This window comes from Lactuca sativa, chromosome 5 (genome assembly GCF_002870075.4).
Source record: "Lactuca sativa cultivar Salinas chromosome 5, Lsat_Salinas_v11, whole genome shotgun sequence".
Taxonomy (NCBI): domain Eukaryota; kingdom Viridiplantae; phylum Streptophyta; class Magnoliopsida; order Asterales; family Asteraceae; genus Lactuca; species Lactuca sativa.
This window is the reverse complement of record NC_056627.2, coordinates 195,345,838-195,365,495: the sequence shown is the minus strand read 5'-3', so window position 1 is coordinate 195,365,495 and position 19,658 is coordinate 195,345,838. Positions and strand designations below refer to the sequence as shown.

Here is a 19,658-nt window from a genome sequence, read left to right as displayed (position 1 = left end):
TGTTAGATTAATTCTTGATCTTGATGTTTTGAATGGAATCCATATTTTGTCCTGAAGTTATAGATTACCGAAAGTCTTTCTTTTAAATTCTGTTAAAGAACACATAAGTTACATAAAATGAAGAATCTTCATTTTAATATATCATTAACTCATAAGTTATGAAGTTGAAAAGTTTTGAATAGATACAAATCTTTCCCTCAAGTTTTGGAACATGTAAAGTCAATTTAGAAAACTTTAGTTCCAACCCCTAGAATTTTAAAAGTTAAAATTCAACCCTTATACTTTATAATATTATAAGTTAATAATATATATACATATATATATATTATAAGTTAATAATATATATACATATATATATATATATATATATATATATATATATATATATATATATATAAGAATAAGTCATTTTACCATTAGTAGGCCTCATTCACGAAGCCGGTCTATAAGGGGGTATGAGGTTATTGCCTATTAATGGGTGTCCACTCTCACCCACCGCTTCCTTGACTAGTGGAGGGTCGTTAGCCAAACGGGTAGGACAATGACTTTAATCCTGATTAAAAGTATAATGATTATATAGTAACAAAATGTTTTATTAATTCCCAATCTTAGTCACTTTGGGAAAATGTTAATTTGGTGCTAACCCATGAAATTACACTTTGAACCTTGCTTAAGTCGTTAGTGGAGCGTGTGTAGTTAACCGGCACACTAACTTGGATTTAACAAGGTTAGAAAAGGGTGGCTTAAGGTTTACCATAGATCAGTGGAGCGCGTGTGGTTAACCAGCACATCGATTAGGTGTTAAACATTAAGAGTACCAAGTAATTTGCATTCATATTCACACCTTAGTTTGTGATCCTCGGTATCCCAGTCACAAAACTTGAAGGGCACAATCAAGATTGAAACATGTCGTTGAAAAGTTCAATGAATCTCAAAAGAGTCTTTGAGTTTTAAAACCAATTAAAACCTAATAACACATTTCGTTTTTCATGGTGGAAATTGGTGAATCGTCATTCACCTACCTTCAAATATTTTATAGCTTAGATTATGGCATCCCTCTTCTAAGTTATAAAATATTGTGTTGGGTCCTAGCCTTAATATTACATTTGGGTGTCTTATTAAGGACTATCTTTATATCTAATCTAAACTTGTCTTTCTTCTTTTTCAGATGTCTTCCAACAATGTTGCTTCTAGCTCAAACCCTACCGGCTCCTTCTCTCTTATGAACCTTTGTGGGAGAGTCATCTTTGATGGGACTAATTTCAATGATTGGATTAGGAACATAAGGATAGTCACTCGCTATAAGGACAAGGAATATGTCCTCGTAAAGGAGCTGAAGGATCTTAATGAATCTACTGCTACTCTCGAGGAGATCGTTGACTTTAGGGTACATGAGAGAGATGCTACCAAAGTGGCATGCATCATGTTGGCAACAATGATAGCCGAGCTCCAAAAGTTCAATGGGGACTTTTATCCGTTTGAGATGCACCAGGATTTGATGGACAAGAGGGATATGAAATAATCTCCTCCATGATATCAACCCGAAGGAAGGATGGTGAACCCATCATGGGCCACATGCAGAAAATGCAAAGGTTTTTGGACCGTCTGCTGAAGTTGAATGTGAACTTTCCGGAGGAGTTGGCAATTGACATCATTTTGCACTTCTTACCTTCTTGTTATGATCAATTCCGAATGACCTATCACATGAACAAGGAGGAGGTCACACTTAGCAAGCTTCAAGGACTTTTGAAGACCGCCGAAACCGGTCTTAAAGGTAAATCAGTTGTTACAACTCCTACTCCTACTGCCGCCCGTGTTCTGGCCATCGGGCAAGGCAAAGGAAAAAGGAGGAAGAGCCCTTCAAAGGGTACCAAGGGAAAGTCTTTTGATGGATCCTCTTCAAGTAGAACCAAAGTTGGTTCTGTCACTTATACTGCCAACCCTAAAGATGTTGAATGCTTCTATTGCCATGAAAAGACGCAATGGAAGTGAAACTGCCCAAAGTACTTGCAAGATGTTATGTGTGGGAAAGTAAAACCCAACCATGCAGGTATTTACACTATATTGTCTAATAACTCACCCTTTTCTAATTCTTGGGTCCTTGATACATGTGAGCAAGAAATACATAGGCCAACTCCAAAAGAATGGAGTATTGGAGTCATTTGAATCGAAGTAGGATGATAGATGTGAATCTTGTTTACTTGGAAAAATGACAAAGTCACCCTTCACTTGTTCCTGTGCTTGGGGTGAAGGTGTCTTGGATCTTATACACACAGATGTGTGTGGACCCTCCATAACCGCCACAAGGGATGCTAACCGCTTCTATGTGACTTTTAATGATGATTATAGTAGATATGGACATGTCTACTTAATCAAGCATAAGTCATAAACCTTTGAAAAGTTCAAGGAGTTTAAAAAGAAAATGGAGAATCAACTGGGCAGGAACATTAAGATTATTCAATCTGATCGAGGTGGTGAGTATCTTAGTATAGAATTTCCTGACTATCTTAAGGATTGTGGGATTGTCTCACAATTGACACCTCCCAGAACACCACAGCTTAATGGTGTGGCTGAGAGGCATAATCGAACCTTGTTGGACATGGTTCGTTCCATGATGAGTCGAGCTTCGCTACCAATCTCATTTTGAGGGTATGCCTTAGAAACTGCCGCCCATATTCTTAATCTAGTCCCTACCAAAAAGGTTCCTCACGAGATGTGGACTAGGAAAGTTCCCAATTTGGAAAACATCAAGATTTTGGGTTGCGAGGCTTTCCTGAGGCACGAGACTCATGGTAAGCTCAAACCTCGAAGTCAGAGGAGTATTTTCATCAGCTACCCACAGAAATCCTTTGGTTACCACTTCTATAGACCCGATGATAATGTGGTCCTTGTAGAAAGGAGATGAGTCATGAGAGAGAGAGAGAGAGAGTTCATAAGCCAAGGAAACAGTGGGAGGCAAGTTGACCTTGAAGAAATTCAAGAGTCAAGTGGTGAAGGAACCTCAAACCCATGCAGTCAACCTTAGAAGGAAACTCCTGTTGATCCAACTGACAAGTCTGTACCTCTGAGGTGTTCCACGAGAGTTACGAATGCACCTGTGCATTACTATGGTTCCATATTACTGTGGACGGTGATACACTTATTAGTGATAGTACACTAGCAAGTCTGGATGAACCTAACAGCTACACGGAAGCCATGGCAAGCCCCGAGGTTGCTAAATCGAAAGAGGCTACAGACAGCGAGATACAGTCCGTGTATGACATTCAACTTTGGAACTTGGTTGACAATGTACCACGTCGTAAGACAGTTGAGTGCAAATGGATCTTCAAGAAGAAGACCGAGATGGATGGAAATGTACACACTTATAAAGTGCGACTGGTTGCAAATGGAGTTTCTCAAACTCTAGAAGTTGATTATGATGAGACCTTTTCACCAGTAGTAGAGATTAAGTTTATTAGGGTTATGTTAGCCATTGCTGCATTTCATGATTATGAAACATGGAAAATGGATTTCAAACCCACTTTCCTTAAAGGAAAGTGGGCTGAGGATGTTTAAATCTATCATCCAGAGGGTTTTCTCAGTATAGAGTACCCTAATAGAGTGTGTAAGCTTGAGAAATCGATCTATGGATTTAAACAAGCACCTTGTAGATGGAATCTTTGTTTCGATGAGAAAGTCAAAGAGTTTGGCTTTTCGAGGAGCAAAGATGAATCTTGTGTATATGTCAAGGCTAGTGGGAGTATAGTTAGCTTTGTGGTACTGTATGTGGATGACATACTACTCATAGGAAATGACATCCCAACTCTGCAGGAATTGAAGTCCTGGCTTGGAAAGTGTTTCTCTATGAAGGACCATGGAGAAGCTATCTATATCCTAGGGATAAGGATTTTGAGAGACAAGAGTAAGAGACTAATTGGACTTAGTCTGATTACCTACTTGGATAAGGTGATCAGTAGGTTCAGCATGCAAGATTCCAATAAAGGAGATTTACCGATCCAGAGTAACACCAGACTGAGTAAGGGCTGTTTAGTAGCATCTAGATTATTAATATCTGGATGATCCAAATGTTTGGATGATGTAAAGGCTCTGTATGAATCTGTATCTGAATGATAATTTAATGTTTGGTCAGACATCTGGATGTCTGTCTCTGAATGGTTAAAATGTCCATTTTATCCTTCTGAACTATTCGTTATTGATTGGTTGGATTGAATGATTGTGCTGAATGATACTGAATTTGTAAATAATTATAAATAAAATACAAAGCTTCATATAAAATCGTGATTAAACATAAAACAAAATAGAAATTAAAATTCATACAACATCCAAATTAAACATCATACAACATCCAAATTCAACATAATCGTGAGCATACAACTTTAAAGTAATTGATTAGCAATTTGGTTACGCAAATTAGCCATATATTCATTGTCTTGGTTACTCCATTGCATGTCATGTACACTTTGGTCTTCACTTCCTCCACCTTCTTCAGCAGTAAACATAGTTTCCTCTTCGAAGTCCATAAATAATTGATCACGAATATTACATTTCCTAATAAAATTATGGACTGCAAAACAAGCAAGCACTATGTCTCTTTGTATTGGAAACGGATAAGGAGCCATTTGCTTTAGGATTGGGAATCTCGCCTTCAAAACTCCATAAGTATGCTCAATAACATTTCTGAGTTGTGCGTGAGCATGGTTGAAGTTTTCCTCCTTGGTTAATGCACGTCGTCTTCGGAAATCGGATAACCAATACCTCGTATTGTGGTAGGGAGCCAGAAATCCACGAGTGTTGGTGTATGTGGCATCACAAAGGTAATATTTGTCTATAAATGTTAATTTTGCAATTGTTATATGAAAAATAAATAATGCATTTAATATTCAAAGTTAAGAAAAAAAGATTACAAACCTGATGGAGGAAATGGAAAATTGGAAGTTGGGTGAAATACAACTTCTTTGAGAACTCGTGAATCATGTGCTATGTCCTCCCAATCGGCCCATACAAACGTAAATATCATATCAAAATTACAAATTCCAATAACATTTTGATAGCATTCCCCTTTTCCTCTTCCCCTATAACGAGTTTGTTGATCAGCGGGCACGACTGCATGTACAAGAGTTCCATCTAACGCACCTATCGCTCCCGAAAATATTTCTTTCAACCTTCTATGTCGTCCTGATGTGTTTGCGGTTGCACTAGAAGATGTTGGCACAATAATTTCTCTTGCAAGATTCATCATCGCATTTCGAACCTCATGAAAGCACCTATGAATTGTTTCCGTTGAATGTTGAAATTTGCGTTTAACCATTCTAAACCGCTCATTGTGTCCGATGACGGTCAAAAACATAGCTAGCTTTTCTTCAGCGGTTATAGACCGACTACTTTGCAACCAATTTTTTTGTTTAAAATGGTTGCATAGTAGTACATATGCTTCCCGTGAAAGACGCATCAACTCATGACATTATAAAGAAGATCCATGCAATAATTCATAAGTAAATTCATGACCGGTCAATGTCGAATTCAAATCGCTTATCCTTTCTATTCTTGTCGAAGTTAAAAACATCCAATACCAAGAAAGCAACATGAAATACATAATATCATCATCGATATCCATAAGTCACCTGTTAACCAACATATAAAAATCAACATTTTAAAAACATAATGTCAAACAACATATAACATTCAACATTTTAAACACAATAATGTCAAATAAAATCCTAAAAAAGTTTAAAATTTTAGATCCATAACACACATCAAATAAAATCATTAAAAGGTTTAACATTTTAAATCCATAACACACATGAAACAAAATACTAAAAAGTTTAACATTTTAAATCCACATCACATAAAATCCTAAAAAAAACCATCACATCAAGCCATACTTTGATCCAACATTCTTTAACCACATCTCACAAGCTTCCGTCTGAAGAAATAACCAAACTTTTCTAAGATCAGCACTTTCACCAAAAAGCAAAACATCCGTTTGGTATCTTGGATCAGATATTCCCCATTCTATTTTCACAAACTTTTCCGTACATGATGCCATATCGTGTTCTTTATGTTTCTCCACTAACATTCTTACAACTTCGCTAATTTCATCACCAACTTCAATGATCTTTGCGTTGATTGTTGCTTTTCCTTTTCCTTTACCTCCTTTGTTTTTGGAAACACTAGAGGTTCCTTCATTTGCACTTTCAGGTGAAGTCATATTTTCCATGTGAGTTACATTAATACCATCGACGTCACTTAAATTAATGTCGGGCGAGTCCTGAGAAGGTTGAGGAAGTGTAGCAGATTGTCCCCAACCATGAATTCCAGTCACAGCCGACCCATCAAACAACTTAACACAAAGATCAGGGTACACTAGTGGAGAAGTCCTCAAAGTTTCTATCATTCTGTTCGACTGCTTGAAAATACTATAAATGTTATTAAATATTATAAAATATTATTATATATTACTTCCTATCAAAAGTCACAATACCTTGACATCTAGTTGCCATTCGTCTTCCTCCATGTTAAACGTGTTAGTTATGGGGTTATAGACGTTGCCTGTTTTGTTTTTTAATTTCAACCAAGCACAATACTTTGATTTCAAGTAGTCGTATCGGTTTTTCATCTGCTTTTGATCAACTAAAAAATTGTATTCTGTTTTCAATCCTTCAGCTACATTCTTCCATGAGTTCGCTTTCAAACTACTCCCTTCACGTCCATAAGTAGTAATTTCATGAATACAAGCTTCAAGAAATGCTTTTTCCACACCTTCTATTTGTTTCCAATTAATTCTTGGCCCTTTTGTGGCATTTGTGCCATGTCTAGTATTCAAAATTCACCAACAACATTTTTCAGCAAGAAAATCCAACAAGGACAAAAAAATCATAGCAGCAAATCACCAAGAACACATATTTTTTGAACTTTCAATCACAGATAAATAGCAAATTAGCAAGAAACAGCAACAAAACATCAACAAAACAGCAAGAACACATATTTTCAGACTTATAAGCACATATAACTGCAAGAAAACACCAAATCAACATGATAACAATAACAAAACAGCAGAAACACATATTTTCAGACTTATAATCACATATAACAACAAGAAAACAATAAATCAACATGATAATAGCAACAAAACAGCAACAAAACGTCAACAAAACAGTAAGAACACATATTTTCATACTTATAATCACATATAACAGCAATAAAACAGCAAATCAAAATGAAAAGAACAACAAAACAGCAAGAAAACAACAATGAAATAGCAGCAATATCACATCAATGCATGGAAGAAGAAAGAAGCGAGGTATTTTACACAAAATAGAAAAATGTACCGGTGAAGGGGGAGATGAGGAGGAAGGAAGCGACAAAGGCAGAGGTTGTCCGGCGTTGGAGGTGCGACGGTGGTTGATTGAAATCGACGCAGGGAAGAAGACGCTCGAAGAATAAGAAGGGCGCAGAAAAAAAGAGGCGGACGTCTTGTATCTGGTTTTAGGGCAAGGGTATCAAAGGAATAATTACCATCCATACTCCATATCTCATCTGACCAAATAAGAGAATATTTTTTAATGTCTGGCCGATTAAGAGGCTGAAATAGTGTCAACCAAACGCTCTGAATCTGAACGATTCAGATCCAGCTCATTATGAGACCATTAAGAGGCTAAATAAACAGCCCCTAAGACTTAGAGCCCAAGTACAGAGGATGAGATAGCTTAGATAAATTGAGTACCGTATGCTTCCGGTGTAGGCTCGATCATGTATGCTATGACTTGTACTCGTCCAGATGTGGCCTTTGCTTTGAGCATGGTCAGCAGATATTAGGGGAACCATGTCAAGGCTCACTGGAGTACGGTAAAGCACATTCTCAAGTACATGCGGAGGACTAAGAACTGGGTCCTTACCCTCGGTGGGAGTGATGACTTGAGATTAGTAGGGTATAGCGATGCTAGCTTCCAGAATGATAGGATAATTTCCGCTCTCAGTCAGGCTGGTTCTTTACCTTAAACGGAGGAGCAATTACTTGGAAAAGTTCCAAGAAGGAGACAGTGACTGATTCAACTTGCGAATCAGAGTATATAGCAGCAAGTGAGGTAGAAAAGGAGGCAATACTGGCTAAAGAACTTTATTGGAGACTTTGGAGTAGTACCAGCTATAAAGGAGACTATGGAAATTTTCTATGATAGTGAAAGTGCAGGTGCCTTAGCCAAGGAACCAAGGGATTACGAAAGATCCAGACACATGGAGAGAAAATACCATTTCATTAGACATCGAATAGAAGAAAGACTCCTCGTGGCAAAGAACCCAGCAGATCCCCTCACGAAGGGACTGGGTAGGTTAAGCATCTTCAGCATGCGAGGCACATTGGGCTAGGGGATGATATTAGTTTTAGAAATTAGATAGCTTTTGAAATATTTAAAGTGTAATTGACATTTGATGATAAATAAAAGTTGTTGTTTTTTTATAAGTAAAGTGTTGCTATCTTTTGTCAATCGTTTACTATCATTTCATTTTTGCATGTTTTGACTTACAGAATAATTATGTTATGGTATATCATATTATCCATACCATCCACAGTCAATCATACTTTGGATGTAGGTAATGAGGTGAGACTGTCATGAAGGGTCTGTAGTTTTTTTGGGACAAAGAGGCTGCAATGTTCATGAGTACTCCTGGAATACCGATTCGAGTATTGGATTCAACCCACGCTCACTTGTATCACTTCGTGGAATTTATCTTGAGTGATCATGAGATGGTAATATCATATAAATCTTCAAACCTAGAGATATGAGTTGTTGACTATGAGTTGGTTATACATTGATTGTACGAAAACGCATTGGTAACTGGATGCTATAAAACGTTCATTTGTGTATGATTCAACAAGTAGTAGAACAAGCATATGAGTCGAATTTTATCTGTTCCTTTTAGTCCTTAGAGGATTAAAAGTGATATCTAGGCCCCTCAATGATTTCTTTTGACCAATGTACCGGGCCTGGTCAGAACCAAATTGATGTGTTTAGTTAAGTTCTATGTCAAACAAATCGGAAATCGGGAAACAGACTGCTTGACAATAAGTACGACATTGTTCCATGTATTTGTCCGACTGATATCTTGAGAGCAGAGGATTGTATGATCACTTATCTTAAATGGCACGTTATCTTAATTCCACGAGACTTTGATAGAGCTACGATTGCTGATCGGTTCCTGAAGTCATACTTACAGTTATATAGTTATTAGACTTATCCAAGTGGGAGACTGTTGGATAAGGTGTCTAAGTCCAAAACTATTTCTGGTATGTAATTGACCTGGTTGGCATGGTCCATTTGGGTTGCATGGCATCATGACACTTGGATAGAAAAAATGAGAAACATAACACTTATGGTTTATTACTATATTATAAGTTCTAATATATTAATTATATTATTTAATTACTATTGATCAAGAATTAATTTGGTGATTAAAAAGAGACTAATTAAATATATCGACTTGATTGTGTAAATCATCCATTCTTTTATAGTGGGCTAATGATCCATGGTTTATTGAATTGGACTAAAACCCATATGGTGCTCCATGGATGGTCCATGGAGGTTAAAACCATGGATCATGGAGGAAATGAAAAGCCATGTCAATTACGGTTTTCATGGTTTAACCCTACTTATGACACAACTATAAAAGGACCCCATGGGCTACCAAAATCAGGACTAAGTGAAGAAGTAGAGGGCTATCCGATTTAGAGTGTGTGTGAACTTCTCTTAAAGTTATTCCAAGAGTTGTGGTGTTGTGTGAAACACTTGAGGCATCACATTTGGGGTACTAGGCTTACAAAGTTCTCAAGGAATCCAAGCAACAAGAAAAAGGTATGTTCTTCTACTAGCTTTTATTTTTCAAGTTCACCATGACATGCTAGTTACGTTAAGAACCTTGGAAAAATCAAATTTTGCATGTATCTTAGTAAAACATAGATCCAAGGTTTCTAGGGTTGCATGTACACCTTAGGAGTGTTATAATGCTCAAAACCCGTCACACTAACCCAACCAAAACACATAAGAGGTAATGAATCGTCAACAGGTTCAATTGGAATTTCTTCCTTAGGTTGAGTGCTAATCTTTTCAGAGGTTTCTTCATCATTTTCCTCTTCAATTTCTTCAAGATCATTTGTACTCCCACTGTCCTCTTTGCATATGAACTCTCTCTCTTTCTCTCTCTTTCTCTCTTTCTCTCTCTCTCTCTCTCTCTCTCTCTCTTGAAAGACTCCCCTTAGTGTTATGAAGACCGTGTTCTCACTAGGTCTATAGAACAAATATCTAAAGGACTTCTATGGATAGCCGATGAAATTATATCTCTTACGTCTAGGTTCAAGTTTTCGTGAGTTTCTTGTCTAACAAAAGCTTCACAGCCCCAAACCTTGATGTGTCCTAACCTGGAAACTTTTTTCGTCCACATTTCGTGACGTGTTTTGGCAACCTTCTTTGCTGGGACAAGATTAAGAATGTGGGTAGAAGTCTCTAAGGCATACCCCCAAAAAGAGATCAGAAGTGAAGCTCGACTCATCATGGAACGAAGCATGTCCAACAAGGTTTGATTACCCCTCTTAGCCATACCATTAAGTTGTGGTGTTCTAGGAAGAGTCAATTGTGAAACTATTCAACATTCCTTGTGGTAGTCATGGAACTTAATACTAAGATACTCACCACCACTATCGGATGTAAGCATCTTTATCTTCCTGTACAATTGATTCTCAACTTCTTGTTTGAATTCTTTGAACTTTTCAAGAGTTTCTAACTTATGCTTGATTAAGTAGATATAACCATATCTGCTATAATCATCAGTAAAAACCACATAGAATCGATTTCCATCCCATGTGGTGGATCTGAAGATCCTACACACATCTGTGTGTATGAGATCCAAAAATCCTTCACCTCTTTCACAAGAACCAGTGAAAGATGATTTTTTCATCTAACCTATCAAACAAGGCTCGCACATACCATCCGACATTAAGACAAATGATTCCAACACTCCATCCTTTTCGAATTGGGAAATATGTTTCTCTTTGACATGTCTAAGAGGACAATGCCACAAGCATGCTTTGTCTAAACCATTAGACGAATCAATTTGTAAAACAATACTTCCTAAATTATCTACAACTATCACAATTTCATACACACAATCACAAGGTAAACCTTCAAAATAAAATACACCATTTTTATAAGCATAAATGTAACATCCCAAAGTTTGGATGTATCTATTTAAGCCTTCTTCTTCTCCAAGTTGTCAAGTTTAGTCCATAAAAGAATAGTGTGGCAGGCGAGTACGCTGGGCGTATAGAAGAGCACGCTGCGAATACTCGTGGGATGGTTTTGGGATGCGGACGTTGTTAGGTACACTGGGCGTACCAAAGATTACTCTAGGCGTAGTCGGCCCAGATGCAAAACCCTAAATGAGACTTGTGCACTATATAAGGAATGTTATGGCCTTACCCTCAGCCACCATTTCACAGAGAGAAACCCTAAGAGAGCATCATCATCGTTCTAAATTGATGTGTGAGTATTTTGAGCTAGAAAGAGCCTTTGTGTGATGGAGAAGAAGAAGAGGAGGTCTTTGTGGATGCTAGAAGATGGAGTATAAGTTTGGATCTGAGTTCTTCAGAGGGTGGAGCTTCTTCTAGAGGTAAAAACACCAGAGCTTTCTTTATCATGTTTTTGTTGTGCTTGATGGACGAACTTTTAGGGTTTTTGGTCCCAAGATGGAGGCTTTATGAAAATGTCCTCCATAAGCTAGAATCTGCCTTATTTCAGTGTATTATGAGTTGTAAGTTCATAAAAAATCTAGTCTGTGTCGTTAATATTAAGTCAAGCTCGATTTATGGACTTAATGAGGAAAGAGCTTAAGAGTTTGGAGAGGTTGGTGGTCTTTATAGCCATGCAAAGGCTTAAAGGTTTCGAATTTATGGCTTAAGAGGCAGTAGAGAGCCTAGATCTGTGATATGATCCTGTGTCTTAACTTATTCAGATCAAAATTATTGAAAGGATGAGTCTAGGGCGTAAGTCTCAGAACGCGCAGCATAGTGGGTTGGGGTCCCCGATCAGTTCCATGCGCGTTTGGGTACGCTGAGCGTACCAAGGGGGTACGCCCCGTGTAACTCCTTCTGGGGGTTTTTGTTGGGTTATGAGCATTCTAACACTCCTTAGTGTACATGCAACCCTAAATACCTTGGATCTATGTTTTCTTTATTATACATGCAAATAAGAACTTCCAAGGTATTATCCTAATCTAGCATACAAAACAATGAATGTAACAAGATAGAATACATACCTCTTTGATGTAGAAAGTCTTCATGAAGCTTGAGTGCCTAGTTCCCCAAGTGTGACACCTCAAATGGTTCACACAACACCAAATACACTTGGAATAACTTGAGAGAATTCTACACTTCATGAAAATCGGCTAGCCCTTTCTTACTCTCTCTAGTGACCGATTTTGGTCAAGAATAAGATGCTTATATAGTTAGGGTTACACCATGTAAACCCTAATTGACATGGCCTTTCATTTCCATGATCCATGGGTACAAATACACCATGGAGCATCCATGGAGCATCATATGGGTTTTAGCCCAACTAGATAATCCATGGAGCATTCGCCCACTATATAAGTATGGATGATTTGCACAATCAACCCATATATTTAATTAGTCTTCTTTTGATCACTTAATTAATCCTAGATTAATCCTTGATCAATACTAATTAAATAATCTTATTATACTTATTATTAATATACTAGAACTTATAATATATTAATAACCATAAGTGTCTTATTCCTCTCATTTAGTCTATCCAAGTGCATGATGCCATGCAACCCAAATGGACCATGCTGGGTCGGGTCAAGTCTTACCAATTATAGTTATGGACTTAGACATTAATCCAACAGTCTCACACTTGGATAAGTCTAAAACTATTGTTGCGTATAACTTCAAGAACCGACCGGCAATCGTAGCTCTCAAAAGCTTCCTTCGAACTCTGACCTTGTAGATGAACTCTGACCATTGTCAGTGACTTGTCCATTAGATAAGGGATCATATATTCCTCCATTCTAGATATCATATGGACTGAGACATGGATTATAATCATTCTCTCTGTCCATTTGTTGTTTCCCGATTTCCGATTTATGAAGACTGACTAATTGAACAAATCAAATCAGTCCTGGCCCGGCCGAGCACTTCCATTTGTCATCATCAAATCATCAAGGGGCCCACAGATATCGCTTTTATCCCGAAGGTAAAAGGAATGGATAAACTTCGACTCATATGGCTTGTTCTACTACTTGTTGAATCGTACACAAAGGCACGTTTTATAACATCGAGTTACCAATGTGTTTTCGTGCAATCAATGTACTATCAACTCATAGTAACAACTCATATCTCGAGGTTTGTGTTGGATTAATGTCTAAGTCCATAACTATAATTGGTAAGACTTGACCCGACCCGGCATGGTCCATTTGGATTGCAGACCATCATGCACTTGGATAGACTATAATGAGAGCAATAAGACACTTATGGTTATTAATATATTATAAGTTCTAGTATATTAATAATAAGAATAATAAGATTATTTAATTAGTATTGATCAATAATTAATCTAGGATTAATTAAGTGATCAAAAGAAGACTAATTAAATATATGGGTTGATTGTGTAAATCATCCATACTTGTATAGTGGGCTAATGCTCCATGGATAATCAAGTTGGGCTAAAACCCATAGGATGGTCCATGGATGCTCCATGGTGTATTTGTACCCATGGATCATGGAAATGAAAGGCCATGTCAATTAGGGTTTACATGGTGTAACCCTAACTATATAAGCATCTTATTCTTGACCAATATCGGCCACTAGACTGTGAAGTGAAAGGGCTAGCCGATTTCATGAGTTGTAGAATTCTCTCAAGTTATTCTAAGTGTTTTAGTGATTGTGATTCCATTTGAGGCGTCCACACTATTGGGGCTAGGCACTCAAGCTTCATGAAGACTTTCTACACCAAAGAGGTATGTATTCTATCTTGCTATAGTTATTGTTTTGTATGCTAGATTAGGATAATACCTTGGAATTTCTTATTTGCATGTATAATAGAGAAAATATATATCCAAGGTATTTAGGGTTGCATGTACACTTAGGAGTATTAGAATGCTCAAAACCCAACAGTGGTATCAGAGCCTAGGCTTGTTTTCTTGTTATACCTGCAAAAGAAGCTGAAAAAACGAATTTGGTGCTGTCTGATCATCAGACTCGGCGAGTCCATGCCTGAAATGTGATCAATTCGATCCAACTCGCCGAGTTGGTTCATGCACTCGACGAGTTGGACCCCCAGACGCCATATTTACGAGTTTTTTGGCTAGAAGTGGACTAGGAACATTACCCTAAGTTGTTTTTGAACTTATAAACTTGTTTTTTGATGTGGTAATGTTCATGCTAATCAATTTTCAAAGATAATTGTCAATAGATTCGTGTTTTGTATTAGTTTAAGGTTTAGACTAATTACATGAAAAATTTTGATTTCAATTATCTTGTTCTTATGAGTTGTTTAGATTAATAGAAAAGTTAATTGAAATAGTTGTTTTTCAATCCATTTTAATCTAAGAGTTGAGTATAAAATGTGTTTGTGTAACTTGTCCTCAAGTTACATGAAGAGTCACATTAAAGACTCATAAAACTCATAAAAGTTGGCAATGGATACAAAAGATGAAGAGTCTTGTCCTTAAGTTATAGAGGTTCAAGAGTCACTTCATGAATAAATTAATAAATTAAGTGTAACCTTAATTAATTTCATAAGTTATAAAATAAAGAAGTATGATATCCATGGGACATCATCTTCATTAGGAAACCTTGTTTCAAGAGATTTGGGAAGATCATAGGTGCCTAAACCAGACATCTTTTGGGAGATATTCAAGATAGTTGATCTAAAGTCCTTAATATGACACCCAATATGAAATATTAAGGCTAGGACCCAACAAACTATTTTATAACTTAGAAGAGGGATGCCGTAATCCAAGCTATAAAATATTTGAAGGTAGGTGAATGACGATTCACCAATTTCCACCAAGATAAACAAAATGTATTATTAGGTTTTAATTGGTTTTTGAAACTCCTAGATCTTTGAGATTCATTGAACTGTTCAATGGCATGTTTCAATCTCGAGTGTGCCCTTCAGGTTTTGTGACTGGGATGCCGAGGATCACAAAACAAGGTGTGAAGTAACCATGCAAATTACTTGGCACCCTTAAGTGTTTACCCCTCAATCGATGTGCCGGTTAAACACACACGCTCCATCGATACTATGATAAACATTAAGTTACCCTTTGCCTACCTTGTTAAATACAAGTTAGTGTGCCGGTTAACCACACACGCTCCACTAACCGACTTAAACAAAGTGCAAAGTGTAATTTAATGGATTAGCACCTTATTCACATTTTCCTAAGTAAATAAGATTGGGTATTTATTAAGAGTTTAGTTACTTAGTATTTATCATTAATACTTTTAATGACGAGAGAATTCTAGCCCTGTCAAACCCGTTCGGCTAACGACCCTCCACCGGTCAAGGAAGCGGTGGGTGAGAGTGGACACCCATTAAACTGCCATTTTATAGGCCGTAACCTTATACCCCCCTTATAGATCGGCTTCATGAATGAGGCCTACTAACGGTAAGACTGACTTTACTCTTATACATACATATATATATATATATATATATATATATATATATATATATATATATATATATATATACTATTAACTTATAATATTATAAAGTATAAGGGTTGAATTTTAATTTTTAAAATTCTAAGGGCTAACTTGGAATTAAAGTATTCATAAGAGAAAACTTTACAAATTCCAAAACTTGAGGGCAAGTTTTGAAACTATTCAAAACTAATTAATTCCATAACTTATGTGTTTAAAGTAGTTTTAATCCAAAAACTCTTCAAGTTCCATAACTTGAGGATAAGTTATGGAAGACTTTAAACTAATAAAAGAATTAACTTTTCTTTATTTTATAACTTATGGAATTAATTAAGGTTACACTTTTTTATTTATTTATTATCTAATGAAGAGACTCTTGGTCCTCCATAACTTGAGGACAAGTTATGGAGTCATAAAACCATTTAATTAGAACTAGACTCTTCATTTTGTAACCTTTGCCAACTATTATGAGTTTTATGAAACTTAAATGTGACTTTTCATATAACTTGAGGACAAGTTACAAAAACACATTTTAGAATCAACTCTTAGATTAATTTGGATAGAAAACACCTATTTCACTCAACTTTCTATTAGTCTAAGCAACTCATAAGAACAAGATAATTCAAATCAATCTTTTTCATGTAATTAGTCTAAACCTTAAACTAATACAAAACATGAATCTATTGACAATTATCTTTGAAATAGGATTAGCATGAACATTATGTTGGATTAGTGTCTAAGTCCATAACTATTTTGGTATGTACTTGACCCGATGGTGCATGGTCCTTTTGGGTTGCCTTCACCAAAGCAACTTGATTGGAGAAATAAATAAAGAGAGAGAGGTTATTATGATTTATTAATATGTTATAAGAATAATATATTAAAGGAGAAATCATATTTGTTTAATTAATATTGGTCAATAATTAATTAAGAATTAATTTTGTGATCAAGTGTAATTAATTAAACTAGAGGGGCTGAATTGTAATTATGTGATAGTTACAAAATAAGGTAAGGATTATCTTATATATATATATATGGTGAATGAATTTGAGGTGTAAATCCCATAGAATTCGACTAGGATAAGGGTTTCTAGGACTTATCTTATGGTTGCTTAGTGGACAAGCAACTAGATAAGGATAAGGACTAAAACCTTAATCTTTACACCTATATAAACCCCCTTGGGCTTAGTAATTCGTCCAAGCCTTCCCAAGAAGTCCTAAGGACGAATTCCTACCTCTCTTCTCTCTCTTTATACCTTCTCCATTTGCTCTTGGTGTTTGTAAGCCATTAGAGGAGTGACACTTGTGACTCTCAGCTTTCCAAGGTTAATTCAAGGAGGAATTGGATTGTTATTGCTATATAACTATCAAGGTATGTTCTTAAACCTAATTACATGTGAACTCTGATTTCCATATGCTAGAATTAGGGTTTATAGTCTTGGATTCAAAGTATGTACAATAGAGAAACCTAGATCCAAGCTTTATGGTTTGTATGAGCACATAGGATGTCTTATGACCAAAACCCATCAGTGGTATCAGAGCCTAGCTTGGTTTCAATTGTATTGATGCATTGTATATCTAAAAAATTTGATTTTTGGTGTTTTGGAGGCTGGACTCGCCGAGTCCATAGCTGAACTCGCCGAGTCCAAGGTGACTCGACGAGTCCAGGCTTGACTCGACGAGTCAACTCGTCAGATAGAGCTTATCTCGGGATTTCTTGCTGTTTTTGCATTGGGATAGTTACCTTATCATGTTAGATCAATATTAATCCGATTATATGATATATTTGACAATATTTTTCATCTAATTGAAGATATTTATCAATTAATAAGATAATTGTTTCCTTATAAGATAATTGATTAATTATTTTGAGTAAATTGATAAATTGTTTTGCAAGAAATCATTAACTAAATCAAATATGGATAATTATGTGATTTAGATTATTTGTTATTTGATCCTTATGTTATGAAATGTTTCATATTTTCCCCTTTAGGTTTTATAGTTTAAATTTGAACCCAAAAGTTTTGTTGTTTTGAAATTTAAATAGTTGAAACCCTAATGTTTTGAAAAAAGGTTTCAACACTTGCCCTCAAGTTTTGGAATTTAAATTTTTATTAAATGGTTTAATTTTGATTTATATTTAAATTCTAAACCCTAATGTGTTGAAATGTTTCAAAACTTGCCCTCAAGTTTTGGAATTTAAAAGTTGATTAAAAGTTTAATTAGGAATGTTAAATTCTAAAACTCTAGTATAGTTTTGAAAAACTTCAAATCACACCCTTATGGTTTTATTAATTAATTAAGGTGTATAATTAAAAGAAGTTTAATAAACCCATAAAATTTTAGGTTTACAATTTAATTGAATTAAAGGTATAATTGTTAAATTAGACCACCTAGTATTTTAAAAGTATAAAATACACCCTATACTATATATATAACATTAAAGGTATAACATTATATATATGTATGAGTAAAAGTCAGTCTTACCGTTAGTAGGCCTCATTCACGAAGCTGGTCTATAAGGGGTGTTTAAGGAAATTGCGTATAAAATGGCGATTGAATGGGTATCCACTCTTACCCACCGCACTCTTGACTAGTGGAGGGTCGTTAGCCGAATGGGTAGGATAGGACAAAACCTTCCATTATAAGTATAATGAAGTATAAAAGTAACTAAATGTTTTCATAAAATTCCCAATCTTAGTTACTTAGGCAAAAGTGAATTGATGCAATTCCATGAAATTACACTTTGTGCCCTTGCGAAGACGTTAGTGGAGCGTGTGTGGTTTACCGGCACACTAAATGGTTCTAAGCAAAGGTAGCAAAGGGTGACTCAATGTTTGTCATAGTTCGGTGGAGCGTGTGTGGTTTACTGGCACATCGAATAGGTGACTGTAACATGTGAGGGCACCATGTAAGTTTTCATGGTTATTCACACCCGCTTTGTGATCCTCGAAATCCCAGTCACAAACTAGAGGGGCATATCGAGATTTAAACATGCCATTGAAAGTTCAATGAATCTCAAAGGATCTAGGATTTTTCATAGATTTAAAACCTAAATTTCTTTTTCGTTTTTCATGGTGGAAATTAGTGAATCGTCATTCACTTACCTTCAAATATTCTGCAATTACGGTTACGGCATCTCTCTCCCGAGTTGTAGAATATTGTGTTGGGTCCTAGCCTTAGTATTTCATTTGGGTGATTTACTAAGGACTCGATCTATCAACTAACTTGAATTCGTTTTTCTCCCGTTTTGTAGATGTCAAAGTTCGACAACTATGGTCTTCCCAAATCCCGTGGAACAAGCATTCCACATGAAGATGATATTCCACGATTCGATCGAGGAACAAGAAATCATGCTTCACTTCCTCCACCTCCTCCTATTATTCTCCCTAACCCACAAGTTCGAAGGCTTGAAAAGTTCAAGCTCACTCAAGCCCTTTTGGCAAGTAAACATAAAGAAGGAAAGTCCGTGTGTGTACACGTCCTAGGGATGAAGTCACACATTGATAGGTTAAGAATGTTGGGATCCGTTGTCTGTGAGGAAATGGCTGTTGATTGGGTTCTTCAGTCACTTCCCAACTCATATAGTGAGTTCGTAAGAGAGTACTATATGATGAACTACGACGTGACCCTTATAGATCTCACCTATATGCTTTTTGCTGCTGAATCAGCAATGATTTGGTGCAATAGAAAAAGCAAAGTTGATTGGTGAATCTGCCTTTGAGACCTCTATGGATATAGACAATGGCAACGGAAGACATGCTATGATCAAAAAGTTTGATCATAAGAGAAAGGCGATGTCTGAAGTAGTTCCATGTCCTGTTCCAAAAGAGTCGATTTGCTTTTATTGCCAAGAGAAGGGGCATTGGAGACGAAGCTGCCCTATTTACCTAAGAGATCTAAGAGATGGGAGAGTCGAAACATATGGCTCTAAGATAGGTAAAATC

General features: G+C 36.3%; 1 protein-coding gene across 1 annotated transcript; it reads right to left on the bottom strand.

The window, feature by feature from the left end:
• Positions 1–4,376: 4,376 nt before the first annotated feature.
• On the bottom strand, positions 4,377–5,347 carry LOC111876605 (uncharacterized). The gene is made up of 2 exons (XM_023873156.1): positions 4,909–5,347; positions 4,377–4,825 (listed from the first exon to the last, which is right to left on the bottom strand). The coding sequence occupies exons 1-2, from the start codon at positions 5,345–5,347 to the stop codon at positions 4,377–4,379; spliced, it is 888 nt and encodes a 295-aa protein (XP_023728924.1).
• Positions 5,348–19,658: the final 14,311 nt, after the last annotated feature.